Raw genomic sequence first — 23,907 nt, 5'->3', positions numbered from 1 at the left:
CCCCAGCATTATAAAACATTTTTCAATGAAGTACAAGTCCCCTTCTGCCCTCTCCTTTCTTTACTTCCTGTTGCAAAGTGAGTGATGTTATTGAAGTGTTGCCTTATATTAATTTTAGTAAGTCTAAGAATCTTGATTCACGTGGCAATGAGGCAGTGGAGGCACTGACAGGTATAAGTCTTGTATATCATCTGTGATAACTGAGAAGTTCTGACAGTACGTGCTTCTTAGAAAGTGGATGTTCTGTAAAAGTAATGTTGACATTATCTGAGAATACTATGCAGAACAGCAGAGCTATCTGATAACCATGACTGAGAGTACAGTGTTTCTAATGTCGATATGATTGTAGAGTATTTCATCAAAGGTGGGCTATATGTTATGAAGGTATCCTTCAATCCAGAAAAGTTTCTGTTGTCATCTCATTAAATACATTCAGGAGTTCAAATAACCATCTTTACTAATGGTTCTTAATATACTCCAGACGCTTTTTAACTCATAGATGAAGAGTGAATACCTTACTATCTGTATTTTAATCTTGATAGTGTTTTATACAAAAGACAAGCTATTACATAATTACACTCTTCAGTGTGACAAGGGTCATCAAGATTTGTCACTAAGTGAAAAATGTTGTTTGCTTTACTGGAGAGCACCTTCCCGTGCAACTCACAGTCTTTCACTGACTTTTTCCTTATGATGGATGTCATAGTCATCATCTTGTCTTCAATTGCAAGCCTTTACCCAGCTATGCTCCCTAAACTCTACTTCTTAATACTCTTCCAGACTTCTTCATTCCATGAATAAACTTTGAGCGGCCTCTTTTATTACTGTTTATACACTCCTGGTCACGTCTTCTTCTGGACCATCTCCTATTCTTAAACTTTCTCTTTGTTCCATCATATAATTCACCTCTTTGAAATTATGTTCTCATTGCAGGGAATGACTCAGACATGTACCAAAGCCAGTTTCTGGAACTTCGGCAAAGATTATTGTATGCTGAAAAGGAAAATAAAAAAAGATCGCATGAACTGAGCAGTGCCCTAGATGAAATTAAACGTATAGTTGCAAAAAGAATGAACTTGACAACAAATCATACAGGTTTGTATGTATAAAAAGGTACTGTGTTAAGAGTTCAAAGTTTTTTTCTTCATCACTGGTGTGGGGAGAAAAATCATGGATTTGATTATATTAGTATTAGGTAGAAGTTCCTACTTTTAAAAAAAAGAGTGGGGAGGTAATCTGTAGCCCCTCTTTAAATAGGATCAGTTAGTAACTAAACAAATAAGGAGAGGAAAAAAAGGGGGCACAGTAGACTGCAGTGGTGTCATAGTGGCAAAGCTGTACATACTGCTCATCAAGTTTCTGACAGGGCTTATCCCTCTCTTGCCAACTACAGAGCACTGAATAAACTATTTTTATCAGCTTTTACTATGCAGCTACACCCTGATAAATACTGGGGCTGTGTCTAACCTGGAAGGCACGTACACCTTCTCAGATGTCCCACAATCCTGGTCCTCCTCCTATCTGGGTGGAGTGACTTTCGGGGGGGAGGACTTTTTGACCGTGAGTGCTCTGCCACCCTGCCAGCAGCCCCCAGGCACTGAGGTGCACGTGGTGGCTGCGCAGTCTCATCTCAGCAGGCAGACCAGTACAGCTGGGCGCTTGCTTCAGCCCAGGAGCTGAGAAGCCCCATGAGGTCTTGCTGGCTAGATACAGCCTAAGGATGTTCCCTCTAGAATTTATTTGTATCTTGCAAGTAGTTTGTTAATCTGAAGGAAATGTGAATGCTTGTAAGTGATGCCAATTAAAAGAAAACCTTTGCGGGGGGTTCTCTGCCTTTTTTCTTTTCTCTTTTTCTAAGGGACACCAACATGCAATTAAGTTTACTCTAGTGATCTGGCTTCTTCCCATTGTTTAATTAAACTTCTTATTCATTTAAAAATATAGTAGATCCTTGCCTTACAGACTGTTGTACATCCCCATCTGTCTGCACACTGTAGTTGCAAACAATAGATTGGACAGTTTAATTCTGTCCCCTAAAAGAAATGATGTAGTAGTGCAGGATCTGCCTTCCTCCCTGTTCAGATTGGAAGAGCTATTTCCCCGGGGAGAGAAGGGAAACTAGAAGGGGCATTCCACAGCACACCCCGACTTCAAAAAGAGCCTGGATGCTACTGAAAGCTACTTTTTTAAAATCTTTATTTGCATTCAGTACAGCGGGCTAGTATCCAATTAAAATAGGGAATTAACTAGGACTCTTACAGGAGAAGCAGGAACGACGTGCATTGCTGCTTAGTGTAGTCAGCTTCATTTCTTATCCTGTTCTTCCCTGCCTCTTTTTGTCTGTTTATTCAATATTAATTTGGCGGGACTGTTCAGATGCGGATAGACAAATGCTTGAGTGTTGGCAGGGTTGTGGCCTTAGAAGCTTTAGAATAGAGACTGTGTTGTCAGCTACCAGTAGTCCCACATACCATGGACAAAGAGTTACTGCCTAATGCACGTAATAGCGGTAGAGGAGCGTGCAAGTTCCCCTTGCCTCTGCTCTTCATTCTTATTGGAGCCAGCTGAATATCAGAAAGTCTTAAAGCTGTCAATTCACAGGATTCAAAGCAGAAATAACTTAAAATCACTGAATAGTTTTCCTTTTATTTTTACTTACTCTTCTGCTTCCCATTCCAGCCAAGTTTTATTGTATGAATGAAAAGGTTTATTGTACGCAATAAAACTGAAGTCCCTTGCCCAACCCTTGATAGGTACTACTTCCAAATAAAAATGGGAAGTCCTTGAAAAGTTATGAAGGTGTTTTTAAAAAAAAAAGTTTCTATGTGGCAAAATTGCAGTATATTTAATGGCAAAGCAGAGTAGGAGGAGTTGTAGGTCTCTCATACACAAACGTCAGGACATACAGAGATATATATATGTTTGTTTGGGGTTTTTTTTATAACTCTTTTTTGTAAGGTGGGGAATCTCTGTTGAGTCCTAATTTTCAGTGGGAATATCTTTTGGAAGTTGAACAACTTCAAATAAATATTGCCCATTCAGTCAACCTCTGCTTTCATGGATCTAAGCTGAGTGAATAAAGCTGATGATGGTCATTTGTAAGACTTGTTTTAAGTAACTTTGAAGGGTGGTAGATTTGGGGAGTTATCTTAGATGCATTTCTTAGGAAAAATAACTTTCCATCTAAATCAATAAACCTTCCGTTGCCTTGCTGACTGCGAAACTGAGTTTTCAAGTTTTCTGCAGTTTGGAAGGCTGTTAACATGATTTTCTTGGCTAAAACTGATTGAGATGGTGTTCAGATACCACGAAGTGCCCTAGTACCAGCCTCTGCACAACTGATAAAGTGTCTGGAGGAGGCACCCACTGAAGTATGAATTACCTTAGATAAATTCATAGGAGCTTTATTTTTCTTTCAGGACAGAAAGACATACATGTCGTAAGTAGCTAGTAGGGTATAGAAAAATTCAGCAACAGAGAATGACAGACAAAAATCTAGTATAAGCGCTATATGCTGCTTGTGTCAGGAAAGCAAGATTTAAGCCTTTTGACAACTGGAAAATCAAATCTGGAGTGATCTTCAGTTTTGTTTCCAAGCAGTTTTCTTAAATACTAGAAAGACCATTTGCTATCCTTCGTAAATATAGTCTTCATTTTAATCTATTCAAATACATTTTTTAAAATTGCATGGTACATATAATCTCTACCCCCATGGGTATCTTACATTAAGCACAATTTTTTTTTGCAAGCTTATAATTGATTTTATAATGATTTTAGAATTAAGTTGCTCAAGTTTTTATTAGATTTATTTTAAAGAATTTTTACAACCACTGGAACATTCAGGAATGTTTATATCAAGGAAGATAAACTAGTAAGTTAATGGTATCTGGGTTTTGTATGGCTTATTTTTTAAAAATAGGATTATTTTTATAAGGTCTCACTTGAGTTATTTCAACATGAATAAATATTCTAATTATTTTAATCTTTACTTTAAACTAGTAAAGAAAAAATAAATATTCCCTACTTTTCTCTTAACTGCTGCAGTCATTTGTTTCTTGAATAGTTTCTGAAGGCCTGCATCTGGTTGTCCTTTTTGCCATAGGACTTTTTATAACCTGAGAACTTCTGTTTGAGCCCTGAAAACCACCACATGTTACATTTTGGGGAAAGCATTTAAGTTTGTTAAGTAATTAAGAAAGTTACTAATCAGAATCTGTGTTTCTTTTTATTTAAAAAGTTGCTTGCCAACTGTGCAAAAAACAGTTGCTGCTTTTAAAAAATAACTGCTTATTGTGTTTTAAGATGGCTCAATCCTGCATCTGTTTAGGCACAGGGAAGTGCAGGCAGGGTTCCCAGGGCGTTCAGGCTTGGAGCTCTGCACCGTCACCGAGGCGGGGGGGGTTGTACGGGGTGATTCTCAGTTTCTTATGGCAGGAGGGTATATATGTGACAGATAATCACTTCTGAGAAATAGTTCTGATTGGAATAACCTTGTGTGTGGTAATCCGCTAGTATTCAGTTGAGGAAAACAGTTGAAATAATAGGCTTCGCTGGTGGCTTTTTATTTTATGTGTATATGTGGGTTTGTTGTTTCTTTCAGATGATATGAAGTGGAAAGTGTTAAACCTCACCAGAAAACTCCCTGTGCATCTTACAAACATGTACTACTATCTACCTCACCTTCAAGAATATGAAGATGCCATTTTCCCAAATGTTATTTTTGGGCAACAGAGAACTGGAGGTAGGAAATAAAGTTTGGCTTATATTTTCTATATGTTTATATTTTATATTAAGTTCTAGCAATGAAGCATTCTCAAAGTTCAGAGGGGGTTTTCTCCCTAAACTTTATATTGTTGCCAAACTGAATAAATTTTTATGGGGATGGCAAAAGCACTTTTACCACTCCCATCCCAATTTCAAGTCTTTCCCAAAGTATTCTGATAAACCTTCTCAAATATCAACAAAAAAATAGTTGTAACTGAAAGCAATGTTATTTTTGTTCTTAGTCATGGATTCATCTGGCAAAGATGCATTAGCTGACACTTTTTTCCCACAAAATTAGTATAAGTAAGGAAGCCAGGGATAATTTACAATTCACACAGTTTGCTAAAGTTAGAAACAAATGGGAAGGTGATGTAATCATTTGAAGGATATTAATAAATCTTCAGTGTAACTTTTTCATCCACATGAGAAATCAGCTGACACCTGCACAAATCATAATGAATTCCAATGAATTATAATACAAATGATTAAGTTACATCTTCTTCTAATTGGTGTGCGATAGGTAAAAAGAACATTCAAAAGCAGTAAGCAAACAAGGAACTAGTCAACTATTTTGCTGAGTTTTGCATTTTGTTGAAATTCTGACTTTTCTCTAGGGTGATCTTATATAAAGAAACATTGGCAACACTTTTGATTTAACTAAAAAAGTAACTTGGCCGTGACCATGACATGGGCTAGTGGTTCTACTGGAGCAGTGCTGTAGTTCTCACTGGAGTGACATCTATGAGCCCATAGATCAGTGTGAGCATGCAAAGACCACAAGTAGTCAGCAAACCATTTTGCTGACTAACCTCAGAAAACCAGACACATTCACAAGGAAGCAAAGAAAAAAAAAAAAACAAGCCCAAGAAGAAAAGTAATAAAATAATAAAAGAATGCTGCATTTGCTGCATGTTTAATTTTCATTTATTTGTACCTGAAAATCACAATAGCAAGACCACACTTTAACAAGTACAGGTTGACCTTCAGCGTGTAAAACCAAACAAAACTCCAGTGGTTTAGCAGGTTATGTGCTTGGAAGGAACATTGGAACTTTGGCATTTTTGAGCTGATGCTGGCACAAATGATGAAGTCTGGAGCAAGTCACTAACTGCACCTACTCCTTTCCTTCAAAATCTGCTGCTTCCTTACCAGCTCACGAGGTTTTGGTAAATAGGAATCTTCTGCAAGGACTAAGAATTCTACACGTTTGCTGAGCCATATTAGGTCACTGACTTCAGTAATGCCCTCACCAATGAAAAAAGAGAGGTACTGCGTGCAATCTAGTGATGAAATATAGCACAGGTTTGCTACTGGGGGATCTTTCAGTTCACTAGGAATTTCAGTTCCTTTCTTCTTAATCATAGTAACATCTTAAGTTCCTTTCTCCTTATTATTGATTATGTCAAAGCCATGGATTCGTATCACTTAAACTGCTCAGAAAGATTTTTGAGACTCTGATTTGTGGATTCCTTTCTGAGATACACAGTGCTCACCTCCTGTGACAACTCGCTCAGTAAAGCAGTGTTGGTTTAACTCTTACTACTCAGATCTCCAACTCCATACCAAGAGCTAGCACTTCTTTTGCAATACCCGCTTTTGAAACTCAATAGCAGATACCTATGTGTTTGCCAGAGGTAGCAATACCCACCAGTTCTCAAATGTTGACAGTCTACACAGTGTAGACCTGGTGCTTATAACACAGACACAGGTGTCTCTAACCTAAACGTAGCTGGAGGCATCTCTCCTTCCAGGTAGTAAAGCTAATGCTGTCACAGTGCTATAGGAATATTAACTGTCGCTGAGTCTCGTGGTCACATCAACTAAAAATTAAAATGTAATTTCAGTTGCCCTTTACCTGACTTAAAATTACGTGGCTTGTGCACTTCTTTTTTTGCAGTCTCGCTGGTGATGGGTATTCCTACTGTGAAAAGGGAAAAAGGACATTATCTGATTAATACACTGCATTCCCTACTGTACGAACTTTCTGAAGAGCAAAAGAACGACTGCGTAATAATCATCTTTGTAGCAGAGGTAAGTTTGCATGGAAAGGTGCAGTATGCTGATAGAAAGACAATATGGAGATTTATGTCTTAGTGTGATAGTGCAGGAGAGGCAAAACACTGTTAGCTAGGCCTTTGGGAGGGATTTCTTCAGGGCTGGAGGAGATAGTGAGCAGTTAGTGCCCCAGTGTTCGTACATGGAAAAAAACCTTAACTCGGATGATCGAAGAGTAAAAAGTCATGTTACATTTACAAACACAGTTGTTGCAGTCAGATTTTCAAATAAAACTGTATGAACTTATTATTTCTCTCTGAAAGTATTCTACTTCAAGAATGAAATGTAAATCCTCCATAGAAGAGTTCCATAGAACTTGAAAAAGGTAAACTTACTCAGTATAACAAAAGTTCAGGTTATTTATCTGCTGGTTTGATATCTTGCAAAGTACCTTGATATGCTGGAGCCTTGCCTTCTGCATGTGTATTGGCATTGCTTGTGAAAAAGAAAACTCTTCAGAGACTTGAACTGTTCCATGTTTTGGAGAGTAAACAGTGCTCAAGGTAAAATAGTAGGGGTAAATGATTTTTTTCTCATTCCAAATGTCTTGATCACATTGGAAAAAAAGCTACAGAAGGGAATCAGCTAGTGATAGTTACTTGCAGGTAAAAAGACTGTGCAATTATTCAGACGTCATATTTTTTCTTCATATTTCTTTGTCCTTCCATAAACAACATTAAAGTTTATACATGTATTCATTACAGTTAAAGTTTGCTTTTTTAGTTCAGTCATCACTTAGAGCAGCTTTTGCACCTGTGACGCTGTCAAACAACATAGTTCACTTTATTAAGTTAGGTCATGTCTTCCACTTTTCTGTTTGGAACACAACGATAAGTAGATAGGCCCAATTTTACTGGCTGTATTTCCTCTTCAGCATAATTTTCAGGAGCTGAACTTATTCTACAGTTGCTATTTCCCAATGAAGAGCCCTGGCAATGATGAGCTTTGCCTAGCTGCCACTCAGATAAACCTTCTGTTACAGGGCTTCAGAGAGTTCTTTGAGTTTTTAATGGTTAACTTCTGAGTAGTACAGTTGCCCACTGTGGACAGCCCTAACGTGGCACTTTTAACAAACAGTAGCTTTGGTTGTAGTAATAGTCCGTTTCAGCCAATTTAGGATTAAACTGCCGTTGTAAGAATCAGTCCTGTCCCCAAAGTCATGTTCTTGCAGCTTCCATTTTTCAGCCATGCAGTAAATTAGAGCCAGTTGACCGTGCCGATATGAGAGGTGATAAGAACATTTATGAGAGGGGGCCAGGTGTGTTCACTGATAATGAATCCACACCTTCCTTTTTCCCAGAAAGTTTCAGAAGACCAAGTTAAACGTTTACATTATGGGTTAAGTCAGAGTAACTTATTGACTGAAAGTGAGTTTCAAAGTTGTTGGTATTTTTTTCCTACCACAGTTCTTATCACATTGCATCTTTTTTACTTATTACAAATTTAATATATATCTGGTAATGATTATTTGTGTATTTTAAAAAAATCTGAAGTGCTAAGACAGGTATTGTATTGCTTTCGAAATCCATAAAACTTAGCACTGTTTAATATAGTTAACAGATGTGTTTTCCACACTAAACCTGTTATTTTTATGAAACAGCAGCAATGAATAAGTATGTCCTCAAAATTTCCAGACTAAGAGCCGTAAGTTTGTTATATTAGGAAGAAACTCTAAATAAAAATTTTCAGTGTCGCTAGCTTTAGAAAATTTTGCTTAGGTGACTTTTCTCAACAACCGTAGGCCTCTTTTGTGATTTTTGGGTGATTAACCTGAAACGGCACTTTTTACTGACAGTTATATGACTGAGCTCTTCTGGCATAAGTGAAAGCTGTAGAACAGAATTTTATGCAGAAAATGGCTTGGCCTCCTGCAGAAGCAGTGCAAAAGCAAAATGCAGAAACCATAGCTGGAGGTAGTTCAGTTCTACTTTCAATTACGTTGAAAGTTCAGTTGGCTTGAAAACCTCATACTGTCCTTTAGTAGAAATGCTGCTATAACATATTGCTTTTGTTTGGAATGAAAAGAATTGAAGAATAAAAATGAAGTTTTTTGCATGTAAATATTCCCTACAGAATTTTGCTTAATACAAAAATGGGTGACTTGAAATGAACCCCCCCTTCTTTTCTTTAGGTGAATGCAGAATATGTTAACAGTGTGGCAGAAAGTGTTAAAACCAGGTAAGTCCCACAGAGTGTAACACTGAGCAGCCAGTAAACACATCTTGAGCTTTTATGGAAAGAATTAGAGCATTTCAGCAATAAATTACAACTCTACCGTACCGAAATGGAACTGCTAAGAAATGAGGCATAGGTACACTCTTAATATGTGTATCATAACACACTGTGAAATTCGGAACAGAAGGATGTATATCAGTTTGTTTTGCTTTTCTTATTTCATAAATATGCTTTAACTAATCAGGCAAGGTCTCAGCTTAAGCCTCTGATAAATATTTACTTGAACCTCAGCCTTTTCCCCATGAGATTAATGAAGCAATTCGAGGCCCCTGAGGCTAACGTGTATTAGGTCCCCACAGACCTCACGGCCCTGCAATGTACGCTGATGTCTGTCATGTTTTCTAGCTGGTTTTGTTTCTCATTTGCCTCTTTTTCATGAAGGCAAGGGATTTTGGACAGCAACCTGATTCTATTTATAAACGGGTAACATGAGACGGATATTCTTTGCCATGCCAAATTAATGTTAGAGCTATCAAATGAAGGCTGGAGTCCCACTGCAGTGTGGCTTGCTCTTATCATTCTTTCCCATAGACATTTATGGCATCATGTGCATGTGAAAAACCTTAGAGCAGCTTAAGAACAACTACTAAATTAAAATGTTTGGCAAAAAAAATACATTCATTGGTAGATTTCTTTTGTCTTACAAAAGCTGCTTTTTAAGAAATGGTATAGTGTAACTAACAGTCACAAAACAGGGAAGGCTGAAGGCCCTGAAGGGCAGCTGGCTGAAAGGAGCAAGAGATCAAATCTGCATTGTGCTGCAGTACTGGTGTTGCTGGTTTCTTTGGTGCACAAGCTCAATCATGAATTAGTTACTCTGACAGAACCTCACTTTGGCCAGTATTTGAAGTGAAACAGCCTTTCCCCTCTCTTCTTTAAAATGACTACAAGAGAGCTCTCAACCTTTGTATCAATGTTTTTTAGAATATTAACACCCCCCCCCCCCCCCCAAAAAAAAAAGTTGAACCAGATCCCAAGGGAGGTTGCCCTTCTCCTTCGCTTTTGAGGCTTTGCTGCACATCCTGCTCTGCTCAAGGGTTTCACAGGCTGTATTTCGGGTGCCGGTTTCCCCCTGAAGGCTCCCCAGGCTGAGCCCGCTAGCTAAGCACTAGCAATAACGTCCTGCCTGCGGAGGGTTCAGCTCAGCTGGGAGTACTGCAGCTAGGACAAGGCGACGAGGCAGTCCTCCTCGGTACTGTTGAGCACCACTGAGGTACAATGTGTACAGCAACTTCAGCACTTAAGTAATTTTTATGATTTCTTTATGGTTTTTGAAAAAATTACTGTGGAGTAGACGCTTTGTCGGTGTTACCGAGTAGGACTGAGATTCTTTTTCAAAAGCATGCTTGTGCTGTGATACGCTTGTTAATGTTAGCTTTTTTTCAGTAATCATAGGAAATGGGGAACTCGGGTCTGAAAACTCCTTCTTTCAGTGATTCTATACCTATTAAAAAATGAAGAATTTTTATTATTTTTATTCTGGAGGAAGGGGGAGATTTGACTTCCAGGTTTGGCTCCCAAAGTTGATTATGCATTTTTTCAATGACTTTTTAAATGGAAAATTTAATCCTTGGAGCAGAGACTAGACCCAGACTCCCCATACCAAACCCCCACTCCAGGACAGTATCATTTTGGCTAGAATGTAGAATTAAAGTTGGAGCAAGCATAAGGAAGCTAGGAGCTCTCATGCAAGGGGGAACAGGTGTGTGTAGTTCTAGATAGTGGATTTGGTTGTGAATTACTGCTGCGTTCTGGCAACCATCTCAGGATTACAAGTAAGCATCTATAGATGCAGGAGGGGCCGGAGTTCCGAGACACACGTCTCCTCAGTGTTTTCTGTGCCTTTGATGAGTTACAGTCCTGCCTGTTCTGATGGTTGTCAAAGACCCCTTCTTGATTCCTAATTTACAACCTATGTGACTTAGTTTCTTTGCTAGAGTTGTGAATTCCACTTACGGAGGAGCAGACCTAACTGTGGGGAGCTGGTGTCCGTGGTTGCCCTCAAATGTCTTTTTGAGGAATGGGGTCTCACTAAGCTTCTCTTCACAGCTTCCCCAGAGAAATCCAGTCTGGAGTCCTAGAGGTTATTTCTCCTCCTGCTTCTTACTATCCAGATCTTTCCAACCTGAAGACAACATTTGGGGATGCAGAGGACAGAGTAAGGTAAGATAGCTGTATAAAACCTAAGAACTTTTGCTACGAGTATAAAATGGAAAATTCTGCAAAAGTCAACATCGTTTGAGCTGCTAATATTTTTGTATTTCAGAGCTAATGGACCTCAAGTGTACTTTAAAAAAAAATTATTACACAAGGGGATCTTGGGAAAAGCTATGCTGCACATCAGCTTCAGGGTGAGATCCAAGGCTTCTCCTTTGGGTCTTGACTCTAGGCATCCCACAAGTTTTAAACTAGGTGGATAATGCCAAGAGATGATAAGCTAGATGATCTGGTCATAAAGGAAAAAACAGGAAAATGTTTTATGTTACAGATACGGGAGAGGCTCTGTGAACACACAAAGGAAACCCCATGTGGCCCCACAGCTAACTAGTAACAACTACTGTGGGTTTAATTAATGACCTAACTTTTGGTGATCATGGAGTTTTTATAGTACTATTAATAATATATCCTAACTGGTGATTTCATTCGCTCATGTGCTCCAAATTCACTGAGACAGAGATTATAACCTAACAAAATTGATTCATTGGAGGAAAGTAATTTTCTTTTAATCAACAGTAACTAATTTATCAGAAGCTACCCCAACAATGCAGCAAGAGAGCTGCCGTACTGAGAGTTTAGGATTAGATTGAAGGAAATCAGCAAGTGTATGTATGCGTGTATATTGGGTTTATAGATAAACCTTGTCTCTTTCAGAGCATAAACATATTTACATACTTATACTTAAGTTTCAGATATGATTAGATTTGAATCAGATACACTTTTATGTTAATTAAATACTGATAAATTACTCTCTAGTCTTTTAGCATTGGTTATCAAACATCAGCTTCATCCTCTGGTAAAATGAGAGACTGTACTTTGTAGAAAAAAATCTATGCTTACATTTAAACCTGAAAATGAAGTTTATCCAACCTGTATTCTGTGCTGTTCATCAGTAAAAGCATAAATAAGTGCTTTTGTGATCTTTAAATAATAATTGTGTGTTGATCTCTACTGTTCATAATACAATGAGTAGAATGTTTAAGTCATTTGACATGAATGTACTTGTTAGACACTTTGTTTCAGGCTGCATTGATACAGATCAAAATTTTTTGCTTAGTTAATGTTAACTTTTATAGGAAAGTAAAGTTATTTACAAACGTTTACACTGATCATAGAAGAATTTTTATTCACTTAACAATGAGTTAGAATATTCAACCTTACAATTTTACTGTAGAGAAAATATTGCAGAGCATTAGAAATGCTTTTATTATTAGAAATAACTCTTGCAACCCCCCAGAAAAGCTTATCAGAATTTGCTGCTTATGTTTAGGTGGAGAAGTAAACAGAATTTGGATTATAGCTTTTTAATGCTATATGCTCAACCTAAGGGAACATTTTATTTACAGGTATGTTCATATTATCATTATGTAGCTGCAATACATCTGTACTGATTATTAGCTTTGGCAATTTTAATTTGTTTCAAAGGCCTCAATAAAAACAGCAATCTATTGTAATTTTCGGTGTATTTTGCCTGTGCTCTTTACAAGCATCCACGTATTTCTGTGTTTATATACATCTTGCAGCCAGGTACCATTTGTGTAAATCCATCTGTACCTTCCTGTCATTTGTGAGGTTGAATTACAAGGTAACTGAAGTGCAAAACCCTTATTATTAGGTTAAGAAAGTCAGAGTTTAATATGTTTTCACTTGGTGCAGCAAGACAGAATAGTGGTGGTAGGTCCAAGTTATAGCCCAGATCACAATGAACCAAAAAACCCTTACAGACAGGGAGACACACCAGTATGGTGATACTGGAGACAAGGTTAAACTGCAAGTTGATACAGATCCTAAATTCTCCAGAAGATTTAGAGTGTTAGACTTCAAGAAGATCCCCATGCAGTCAGGCTTAGGTTTAGCCATCATTCTAGATTTGTACTAATTTGCACTCCATAAAGACGATAATCACCACCAGAGATTCCAAAATTTATCATGACTGTTCAGTAACGGAACAGATCCAGAAAATTTCATGAATCTCATGAATCTCAACAGTTTTAAAAAAAGCTCAGAACAGCATTTTGCTTAGTTCTTAGTTTTCCTGGATCTTCTCCTGCTCGAACAGGCCTCTGACTCTGTATCACATAAGTACATCACAAGATTCCCAGAAGAGAAGACCGCAGGAGCAGGCATCTCATATAAGTCTTGTCAGCATTTAACACAACTGCATTTGAGCTGGGCTACTCAAAAGTCTATGCTCCGTTCTCAAATTTGGCATAGGCACTGAGAAGGCAGGTGGACAAATAAAGTATTTTCCGTGACTTTTGTGTGTTTTTAAGAACACCACCCAAGTTTACTAAGTGCATTAGAGCATTAAGGCATGGGAAACGTGGTGAAAGGAAATGTTAAGCATGCTGACAGACACTTAATGGCCCTTTCTATTATAAAGTTCTCCAAGCATTCATGTTTACATGGAAATGACTTCCTTATGTATTTGTATTTTTAAAGAAATTTGAGAATATGTGTTTTCTTATCTGGGACATTATATAAGGACTGAACTGTGTTATTCAGAGCAAAGCCTGGATTGTGATGGTCTGGTGGCAGGTATGGCTGCATTCAGAATTTTCTTAGGAAGAAATTGCTTTCCTCATACTGTTACCTAGTATATCCACTTCTTCATCTGTGCGTCCAGTCTGCAGCTGCTTCTGTAGCACAGATGCTGGTCTGCCCAGAAAATACTCTGTAGAGTACAGGTGAAAAGAAGGAACACATGCTGCCATAAAATTAGTTATGATCTCCCTCCATTTGGAAACCTGGTATTAATGGAAAGCAAATAACTTAAAAAGCCCTTTCCTCAGCCTGGTACAAAGATTTACTTCAGTAATCTGAGGGAAAACTTGAACTAACTTAGATTTTATTTACTGTTTTGTCAGAAATAATACCATTTGGGTGACTGATACTAACTTCTGACTTTTGAAAGAAGATAAGCATATGTAATTTCTCTTGATATCTACATATCTTAGCTGAACAAACACGCAAAAAACTCATTCTAGGATACTGCTGAATCAGGATTTAAGCAAGTAGCTTTGTGAAGTCCGTTGAAGCTAACGGGGTTACACTGTGGATGAACCTACTGATCAAACATAATCTTTGAAAAAATCCCATCAGTCACCTCATCTCATCTCATCTCATCTCACCTCTTCTACTTGAAGCATCTCTTCTATTTTGCTTGTCCTTTTTTTTTTCTTTTTTCCCCTGAGCCAGCTACTGCTCCTTTTGGGCTTTTTTGTGAAGTTTTCTTAATCATAAAAAGCTAAGAGAACTTTGAAATACTTGTTTCTGCTTTCACTATACTTCTTGGAGTCCACCAGAGCCCCTTGAGACGCTTGTAATAATATCAGAGACAAGATAATGGGATCTTAACATAGCCATAAAAGCAGGCATTCGAATCCCAACCTAGTAATGAGGAGATGCATTTGTACTTTGTGTTCATATAGGCTTAGTTCATTCTGAAGTGATTAAACATTTCAAATCTGAAAGCATCTTTGAGAAACTCAGATACAGCAGTTTTTGGGAAGTGTTTTCTATTAGCACTCAGGTGAACCAAAAATAAAACATTAAATAAATCTTTTAGTATCTTCAGTTAAAATCCATTATAAACGTCAAACTTGGTTAACTGAACTACTGCTATGCTTTTTTCACCTCATGAGTTTTCTCCTTATGGAGGCTGGCGGAGTTTTGTGTATTTGTATATAACATATATGTATATACTGGTAATATATATTGCAAGCAGCACTCACCTGTACACCATTATTACAATTTCTCTGGTGTGTTTCTCTAATGGTTTTAAGGCCTGAGCAATAGCTCAGTGAAGTAATTAGAGTCTTTGTACTGATTTTTATTCCCGCCGCCCCCAGACTCTAGGTCAAGCCTGTTATTTGGTAGAGTTCCTAAAAGGAATAACGTTCATGAAAGTGCATTTTTAGCTGAAATTTTCTTTATGCTTGTACTGAAAAAAAAAAAAATCTTTATGGAGTGAACTATTGGAGGTTTGTTTCCTGTGGAAAATGAGAGAATAAGATTTTTCAGCTTAACAGTCTTCACATATTTGTTGAATGGTGATTCAAAATATAAAAATACCATAATATAATTTAGAAGGGAAGATAACTTTCCTGTCTGATGCCTACACTTCCATTGTATGCTACCACTTTTTTGTTGCTTCTTCATTTTTACTTCTCAGACAGATAACCCACATAAGAAAACCAAATGTAAATGCATTTATTATCTATCATTAAGGAAATCTACATAGCCTTGCTATTGTGCACATATCTTTTTTCATCTCAAAGTACTGATGAGTGAAGGGAAATTAGCTGTGATCATGTGTTCTGCTGGCCTTCTCATGGCAATGGGACAAGTGGACTAGACAGTTCATATCTTAAACTTCCTGATCCAGCTGTGTACAGCCACTGCATAATCTCCTTTGTTAGATAAGAGCATATGAAAAACAAGTGGCTGTAAGCTGAAGCCAGAAAACTTCAAATTAGAATTTGGGTACCATGTACTAAACGTTCAGGATAATTACACGTAGTATAACTTACTGAAAAAGAACTGATACTGAAATCTCTAAGCAATGGCAGATGCTCTTCAAGAAGACGTGCTTTAGTTGAACACAAATTATGGGGCTCAGTACAGGGTTAAATAAACAACTTTTAATGGCCTGCGCTACACAGGTTATCAAACTACATTCTCCAATATTCACTTTTAACTGTCAGCTTCAGAAAAGACTGTTTCAGACTTCTCACTATGCAAAGCTACTTTCAGTTCATAACCACATTCACACCCACTTTGCATCGCAGCCTCTATATTTTTAATCTTTACCACTTTTGTATGCTTCTTCTAGTGTTTTTTGATATGGTGGTCTCACTAGGTTTTTGAGATACTCCGCTTTCTGCCTTTCATCCTTTTTTGGGTGCCCTTCAATTTCTCTTTAAGGATTCTCTGAAACTCTCTTTGCTTCCTTGCTCTTCTCCCTTTACATCTAGCTACTGGATAATCCTATTGGCTCATTTAATTTTATGCAGGATTTCTTTTAAGTTCATGTTTTGGGTTTTTTTTTTTTGTTCTTTTCTGCATAACTGTCACCTCAGCTCAATCCCCAGATCTCAGAATCTGTTAATAAGCGTTCATCTTGATCAGTTCATCTCCATCTATCTATTTTTTGTTATCTGACCATCAGCAAAAGCTGACAGGATCAGAACAAGATCTCTTAATGCTGTCTTTCAAACTTCATTCTACTTCCTCCTGGGTTCACTGCTGACAACGCATTTCTCCCCCACCAGCCCTACACTGGTAGTAATGGCCAAATTCAGCTAAAAGCTGTGGGCCTGCTCTCTCAAGATCTTGCTGCTGACTGCGCTCAGTCAGTTGAGGACACAAAACCAGCAGGAAACCATGCTCTTTTTTTCTCATAACATTAATTTTCTATGTATTTAGCTTTCTGAATCAGGTTCCAGCACCGCCAGACAAGTACCAGGGCCAATGAAGTACAGCAGTTAGATCAAATTAACAGTATCATTACAGTGCACCCCAGCAACATTCTCCTGAAGGCTTAGCTGCCTCTTCCTGCGTTTTTCACCCCCGTACTGAATTCAAACCCTCAATTACTTGCTCTTTAATTATTTGTCATTACCTCTAAACTCCTTGTTTGGACTCATTATACTCAGCTTTAGTAATTGGAACAGCTTCTGGTTTTTTCAGCTCCTCCATTCTTCTCTGAAAGCCATGCAAAAATGCAGCCAAGGCCTTTTTCATTTCCTTTTTGGGTACCTTTTCCTTTTGGGTCACCTTTTGGGTATGACAAAGTCTGCCCAGGCTACTCTATGGAGCTTTTAACCATCTGCTTTAGACGCCTCTCTTTTCAAACAATTTGCTCCTGCTGCTTATCAATGCTTATACAACTTCAGTACCAACAGCCTACTGTCTTCTTCCTTAACCTCTATCTTTTTGCTTAACGTTTTCTTTTAAGTGAGATCTTTTTAAGGTAGGGACTTCTCCTTTCTCGAAAAAGTGAGCAGCACTCATGGTGTTATAGTCACTCCTGTAAATGAATATTTAATGAATGATACTGGAATAGAGAGATATGTAGAAGCGAAATAGCAATCCACTGTAGTTTGGCACAACTTCAATACACGCCGTACAGCAGTCAAACACAATGTAGTTATCACTTGCATGGGGCAACATCACCACCACTTGCCTTCTGTTTTTTTGTTGCTTTTCTTTTTCCCCAGCTGGAAGATGATATTATAGCCAAATCTGATTATATTCAAAGTATAAAAAACTTTGCTGCTGAACAGTCCCAAGAGTGGATGATTCTCGAGTTCTCCCAGCTTGGATTTATTGGTAAGTATTAAGACCTCAGCAGGGCCAATTGGATTTGGAGCTGCATAGGTCAAGTAGGTCTCACTCAGAATTACATTTCAAAACATGGAAGGACTCACACATCAAAACTTCCTTGGTTCTTCAGGAAAGCTCGCACTGAAAGTCTTTTACTTTCTGTGCTCTTTAAAATTGTCTTCTTAATGTAGAGTCTCCTCAGCACAGGATCTAGTAGTTGGGTTCCCATAAGCAGCAAATTTTTCCACCTCAGGGCACTATGTGCCCCTGTAGTGTGTAGTCTTCTTTTCAAGAATGGAATTTGAATAATCTATAAAAAATGGGCTTCCTTTCCTTTGTGGAGCAGAACATGCATCCCATATCACAGGGAAGGGTTTTTATTATTTTTAGTAGTAAATTTCTTTTTATATTTTTTTCTTTGATTCTAATACAATTTACTTGCGATAACACCTTATTAAGTGTTAGGTCAAACAAAGAAATCTAACAAAATCTGCTAATACAAATAGCAAGAGAACTAAATGAACAGTGATAGTATTTTAAAACCAACATTTTTCATATCTAGGTCTTAACTGAAAGATATTCAGTAGAGTATTGCCAGTAAAACTGCACGTGTAGCATTTTGAGGAATTATTCAGACTTCGTTTCGTCTGACACGCTGATACAGGTGACTGGCAGATTTGTGTTTGGAACTAGGGTATAACTGCATGCTTTATTAGTCAACTGCTTGACTATGTGAGAATATCTCCAGGCATGGAATGGAAATCTTTTCAAAATCCCAACAAGCTGGAGGATAAGCATATCTCCAAAGCTGGAGTCTGTGTGAAATGTCCACTAAATATCAGAATTACATCCATGTGTTTAAGGCTGGAGTAAACATAAAGCTGGTGATTTTTGTACAGCAATAAAAATGTCTGAATATGCAACTTCTTGTCTTGCTTTCAGGAAAATTGTTTAAATCAGAAGACCTGCCACTCATAGTGGATTTTTTTCTCATGTTCTATAAAGATAAGCCCATAGACTGGCTTATAGACCACCTGCTCTGGGTTAAAGTGTGCAATCCAGAAAAGGATGCAGTAAGTATGTCTATGAATTTATGAACATAAGTAATATTCAAACAGTCTCAGTGACAAAATAATTTATTTTCAAAAGCAGAATAGAAATCTATCAAAGCTGACTTACTTTGGAATTGGTGGGGAAAGATCTGCTGTAGATCTGCATAGAGTGGCACGGCATTTGAGCCCATTAGGGCATATGGAGATGCCTGACTCACAGAAATTCACGTTTCCACACCAGAGCTGTTTTGCCTCCATCAGCTCAGAACATGTGCAGCACAAGCTCCCATCTGCCTGCAGCTGGTCATGTAGGCAACCCTGCAGCACCAAAGAAAATTTTGAATATGTAAACCTGTGTAGACTATCACTTCTTGTAACCTTCTGCTGACCTTCTACTATGAAAGTCAGTACAGCATTCAATTTTACAATCACAGTTGTTCTGAATTTTGCATACCAATTCCTTTCTTTAAGGAAGCAGAACGTAAGTGTTTTGCTTTAAATCTTTTACTACCTGGGAAAAAAAATTGACTGTTTGCCTGAAAAAATAATAAATGCAGGGAAACATGTAGATCGAATGAACTAAATAGTACTTTTCACTGAAAATGAAAGAAACAGTTGTGTTGAATTGCAAAAGGTGCCATTTCTAGCACTACAGGTGAGCCCAATGATATGTTAAGTATTTCTTCGTGTCCTTTTGCATTCTTTCCCTCACCAGTCTGGTGCTGGTCACTACTCACACTTTTCTTGTACAACAGACTATGCCACAGAGGACTGACCAGAGTTTCTGCTCCTTCTTGGTTTTTAAGGTTCAAGAGTTTTATTTAATTAGTGTAGCCAGCCCCCTCTCCAGGCATTCGCACACGTTACTTTTGTGTTGATAAAGAAGAAAGAAGAGGCAGATAGGAGTTGTGCAGAGCAGGATATTGAGGGGAGCAGAACAAACAAGCTTCAAGTTTTACCTTGCAGCAGAGGTGACTCCTGGGGATATCAGAAGGTCCCTGGTTTTACACTTAGTAAGGCGTCTCAATTCCCACTTCCTACAGATAGGCGTAAGCTTTGAAATCCTACTCCATGGGTTAGGCCGGCTCATAGGAGCTAAGAGTGAACCTCAAGTACCTCTAATTGAGGTTCTTGCCTGCCTGTGATAACAGAATAAAAAAAGATACTATTATGTTAACATCACCCAGATCTGTTTAACGTGCGCCAGCTTCCATTCCATAGACGAAACATTTTACTTTTATTTTCTAAATGACTGTTCTAGCTTGTAAGACCTGATTCATACCTAAAACGAAGCTGTGTTCCTGAAAGGCAGGTAGGCAGCTCCTGCAAGTCTGCTCTGGCCAAGCCAAAGCAGAGTGGTACCGCAAGTTTCTAGTGAGTTTCACTTCTGTAATTGCAATTTCAATTGCTGTGAGTAGCAAAAACCTATTGAGACAAGACAGTCTCGTGCCGCCTTTGGGTGGGAATGACCAGTGGCATGACCTGCTGGGACTGTTCATGAGAATGCAGAAAATGAGGCTGGAAGAAGGGCAGAGATCCCAGCTGCTGCTCCTCCTCTGCTTGACAGATGAAAGCAGTGGACTTCCCTAGAGGCGCCAGAGAAGGCAAGCTGACAGAAATCCTCACGCTTTCCCCTTTCCAAGCCACTGAGAGTGTCACTAAGTGATCACATGCTATGCCTCACAGGAGGGTCAACGGGGCACCTGTTTGTGGCTTTTTTGTGCCATCCTGTGGTGATGGGCGTTTGGCACATGTTGTCAGCCTGGGTTGAGTATTAACATACCGAGATTCAGCTACAGCTGCTCACCGAGTTGGAAAAGAGAGTTTGTGATCATCAGAGCCATCAGATCTCTGCGTGGTTCAGAAACTTCATCATGTTTACCTCCTGTGAACCATCATCCAGTTCTGGGGTCCCCAGTACAAAAAAGACATGGACCTGTTGGAGCAGGTCCAGAGGACGGCTGAAAAATGATCAGAGGTATGGAACACCTCTCCTATGAAGAAAGGCTGGGAGGTTTGGGGCTGTTCAGCCTGGAGAAGAGCAGGCTCTGGGGAGACCTTATTGTGGCCTTTCAGTACTTCAGACTTCTTACCAGGGCCTGTCGTGACAGGACAAGGGGCAACAGTCTTAAATTGAAAGAGCGTAGATTTAGATTGGACACAAGGAAGATCTATTTTACGGTGAGGGTGGTGAGATGCTGGAACAGGTTGCCCAGAGAAGCTGTGGATGACCTATCCCTGGAAGTGTTGAAAGTCAGGTTGGATGGTGAAAGATGTCCCTGCCCATGGCAGGGGGGGTGGAACTCGATGATCTTTAAAGGTCCTTTGAACCCAGACCATTCTATGGTTCTGTGATCACATGCAGTGGCATGTATCTATCAAGTGTGGTGGGGACTAGCAGGCTGCAAAGATGGGAGCCCTGACTCAACAAGGAGCCTTATCTCAGTTTCTGCACAAACGACCACACCAGTCCTGTGCTGCTGATTATTCTGTGCTGACTCTTCTCTGCTGTTACCATAAGTAGCTCCTTTGGTAGTGCTGCCATAGCATAAAAGGAGACACGCTAGAGACTACGTTGTTATTATAGAGGATGAACTGCAAACCCTGTCAGTAGAAAGATCACACATTTATTTTCTTATAATGATTTTTTTCTAGCAAAAGTGTAGTGTGTTTTTTCAAAGGAATGGCTGCCAGTAAATCAATTTGTATGTATTGTGTTTTTACATTGTTTTGCTGAAAATCTGCTGTGGGCAAACATAAAAATACTTCATTCTTTTTATAGTCTTCCAGCTGGTTTTGAACTTTTAATTAGTACTTCTGTGGAAACCATAAATCCCCATGATTTTTGGTGTTTAAGCCTGCTGAGTGAAGACTCTGTCACTTCTAGCTTTAGAAGGCATTGATATAGTTTATGTAACATTTTTCTTTTATAGAACTGAAAGCACTTGATTGAAGAGGTAAATGCATTATCCTCTCAAATCTAAAGATGTGAGACCTGGGATACAGAGAAGTTAAATGAGATTCCAAACTCATACAATAATTCTATGGCAGAACTGAGAGTAGAACCCAGGGAGTCTCATTTTATCTCTTTGCTCTGTTCTATGCAATTATGCTTCATTATGTCTCATTAATTATTGTAGCATGTTTGCTTCATTGTGTCAAACTATGATGCTCTATAGATACAGAGCAAAACATTACATTTAAAGACGTCATTTGCTATCATTCAAAAACGAAGAAACTCAGAAATCGGTACCAATTACAGTTATTTAATTCCCTGGTATATGTCATGTCACAAGGTGTACTAAACTGGAAAATCAGGATTGAAATATCCTATCTAAAGGCTTTATGTAATTATAAGATAAAAGATACATAACTTACAGTATAGTACGTTATAAGCCTCTCAAACATAGCAGAAAGAGCCAAAATGATAAAGATTGAAATATAACCAGAATCTATCTCAAGAAGGTCAGTTTTGGTCAAAATAGTTTAATTAGAATGATATGGCAAGGCCAAGAGTTGAAATGTGAAATTTGCCAGAAACAGTTGAAAGAAATTCAATCCGTTTCAGATTTGAGGTCCATTTTTGTCACTCTGAGGTGTGACTGACAGTATACAGTGCAGAAATCCCTGAATTAGTGGTGGTTGAGCCTTCAAATCTATGTAGCACCACAAGTGGAATTACGAGTTTAGGTCTAGAAATGGTGTATTTGAAATAAGGTGACTGTTAATCTAAGGATTACTCATTTAAATATGGATAAAAAACCTGGACCCATACCCTCAACTACATAATGAAACTGTCTTATGGAACTTAGTTTGTCTCTCCTTTATTTAAATAAAACTTCACTCCCTTTTACTTTCTTTCCAGATACACTGTGAAAAGGAAAAGGCAAAGTTACGTATCCGTGCTAAACCATCTCTCTTTCAGCATGTGGGAATTTATTCATCATTGGCTGGGAAGATACAGAATTTGAAAGTAAGGATAAGAAATGAATGCCATAGTTCTATATTATATGCTAGTCTTCGGACTTGTTTCTCAAATCAGTTTCAAGCATTGCCTTTTTAGCATTAGATGGCTTTTCCATATCCAAGAATGTTGGTTTACAGATCTGGGGGAGAATATTGATCTGGCATCTAAACTGCAGGTGGGGCACACTGCTTCTGCACAAACATCTTTGCATCTCTAATCTGAACACTTGTACCAGCTGTAGTAGCATTTCATGGCATGTAGGAACCCTCTTCACAGCACAAGGTTTCATGTGCTCTGCACCGTACAAATACAAATGGCTCTGATGGTTTGTTTTGGCCGAATAGTCCACAATCCCAATACAAGGGACTATTAAGAAGGTGTACTGGTAGGACAAGGGTGTGGTTATCGTGATGGCCATAGATTTTTAGGGACAGTTTGGAGGGCGAACAGTGGATCTACCACGTATCTGATAAGAGCAATGAAGCACCAGACTTCAGGGATGTCCTGATGGCGCCACTTAGACTAGTCATGACATCATTCGAATTGCTGTATTGGATCAGACTACAGGTTCATGTAGCCTTTAGCAGAGACCGATATCAGACGTTCTGGCAGAAGGCATAGTAGACAACTATGAAATAGCCTACTGTGGAAAAGTCTATTATAAAATCTAGGCAACTAAGAAAAAATCAGTACAGCTCTGTCTACAAACTGTAACGTTGAGTCTCAGTGATTGCACTGAAATGAATAGTCTATTTCTTTTAGAAAGAGATTGCGCATTTTTTGACACCAAGGTTGTTATTTTCTGGAATAGCTTCCTGTAGTAATTCAAGATATTTGAGCACTTTTTTTTCATTGAGTGAAATTACATTTCTTTATATCCAACAGGATAAAGATTTTGGAAAAAATGTGCTACATAAAGCACATAATAATCCACCTGCAAAAGTGTATACAAACCTAAGAATATACCAGCAATATACCTTGGAAAAAGTTTATGAAGGAAAAGACTGTTTTTGGGCTTCAGCTCCGGTGGCAGGGGACTACATCAGCTTCACCTTTTTAAATCCACTAAAAGTTGAAAAGTAAGTATTACATGATATGGAATATGGAAGCCTACAAGTCTGTTCAAAATCACCGGTGCTCAACTGTTCACATAAACCATAGCCTTGTTACTGACAAAAAAATCTATGATTTGCTATTTATCTGCTGCCCCTCTTGAATTCCCATCCTGAAATACATTTCCTCCTTGGTAATTGCAGAGCTTCTTACATTTTTTTCCTCTTATTTCTTCAG

General features: G+C 38.4%; 1 protein-coding gene across 1 annotated transcript in view; it reads left to right on the top strand.

Moving 5' to 3' along the window:
• The window catches only part of MGAT4D (MGAT4 family member D), a 38,204-nt gene that overhangs the window by 10,118 nt on the left and 4,179 nt on the right, over positions 1 to 23,907 (top strand). Inside the window, exons 2-11 of the mRNA XM_059826892.1 lie at positions 934 to 1,095; positions 4,601 to 4,741; positions 6,662 to 6,795; positions 8,951 to 8,997; positions 11,104 to 11,217; positions 12,542 to 12,617; positions 17,493 to 17,604; positions 18,541 to 18,671; positions 22,516 to 22,623; positions 23,503 to 23,696. Coding sequence (XP_059682875.1) covers positions 934 to 1,095; positions 4,601 to 4,741; positions 6,662 to 6,795; positions 8,951 to 8,997; positions 11,104 to 11,217; positions 12,542 to 12,617; positions 17,493 to 17,604; positions 18,541 to 18,671; positions 22,516 to 22,623; positions 23,503 to 23,696 — 1,219 coding nt within the window. The remainder of the gene's footprint in view (positions 1 to 933; positions 1,096 to 4,600; positions 4,742 to 6,661; positions 6,796 to 8,950; positions 8,998 to 11,103; positions 11,218 to 12,541; positions 12,618 to 17,492; positions 17,605 to 18,540; positions 18,672 to 22,515; positions 22,624 to 23,502; positions 23,697 to 23,907) is intronic.

The sequence above is a fragment of the Gavia stellata genome, chromosome 19 (genome assembly GCF_030936135.1).
Source record: "Gavia stellata isolate bGavSte3 chromosome 19, bGavSte3.hap2, whole genome shotgun sequence".
NCBI lineage: Eukaryota > Metazoa > Chordata > Aves > Gaviiformes > Gaviidae > Gavia > Gavia stellata.
This window is presented reverse-complemented; position numbering and strand designations above follow the sequence as displayed.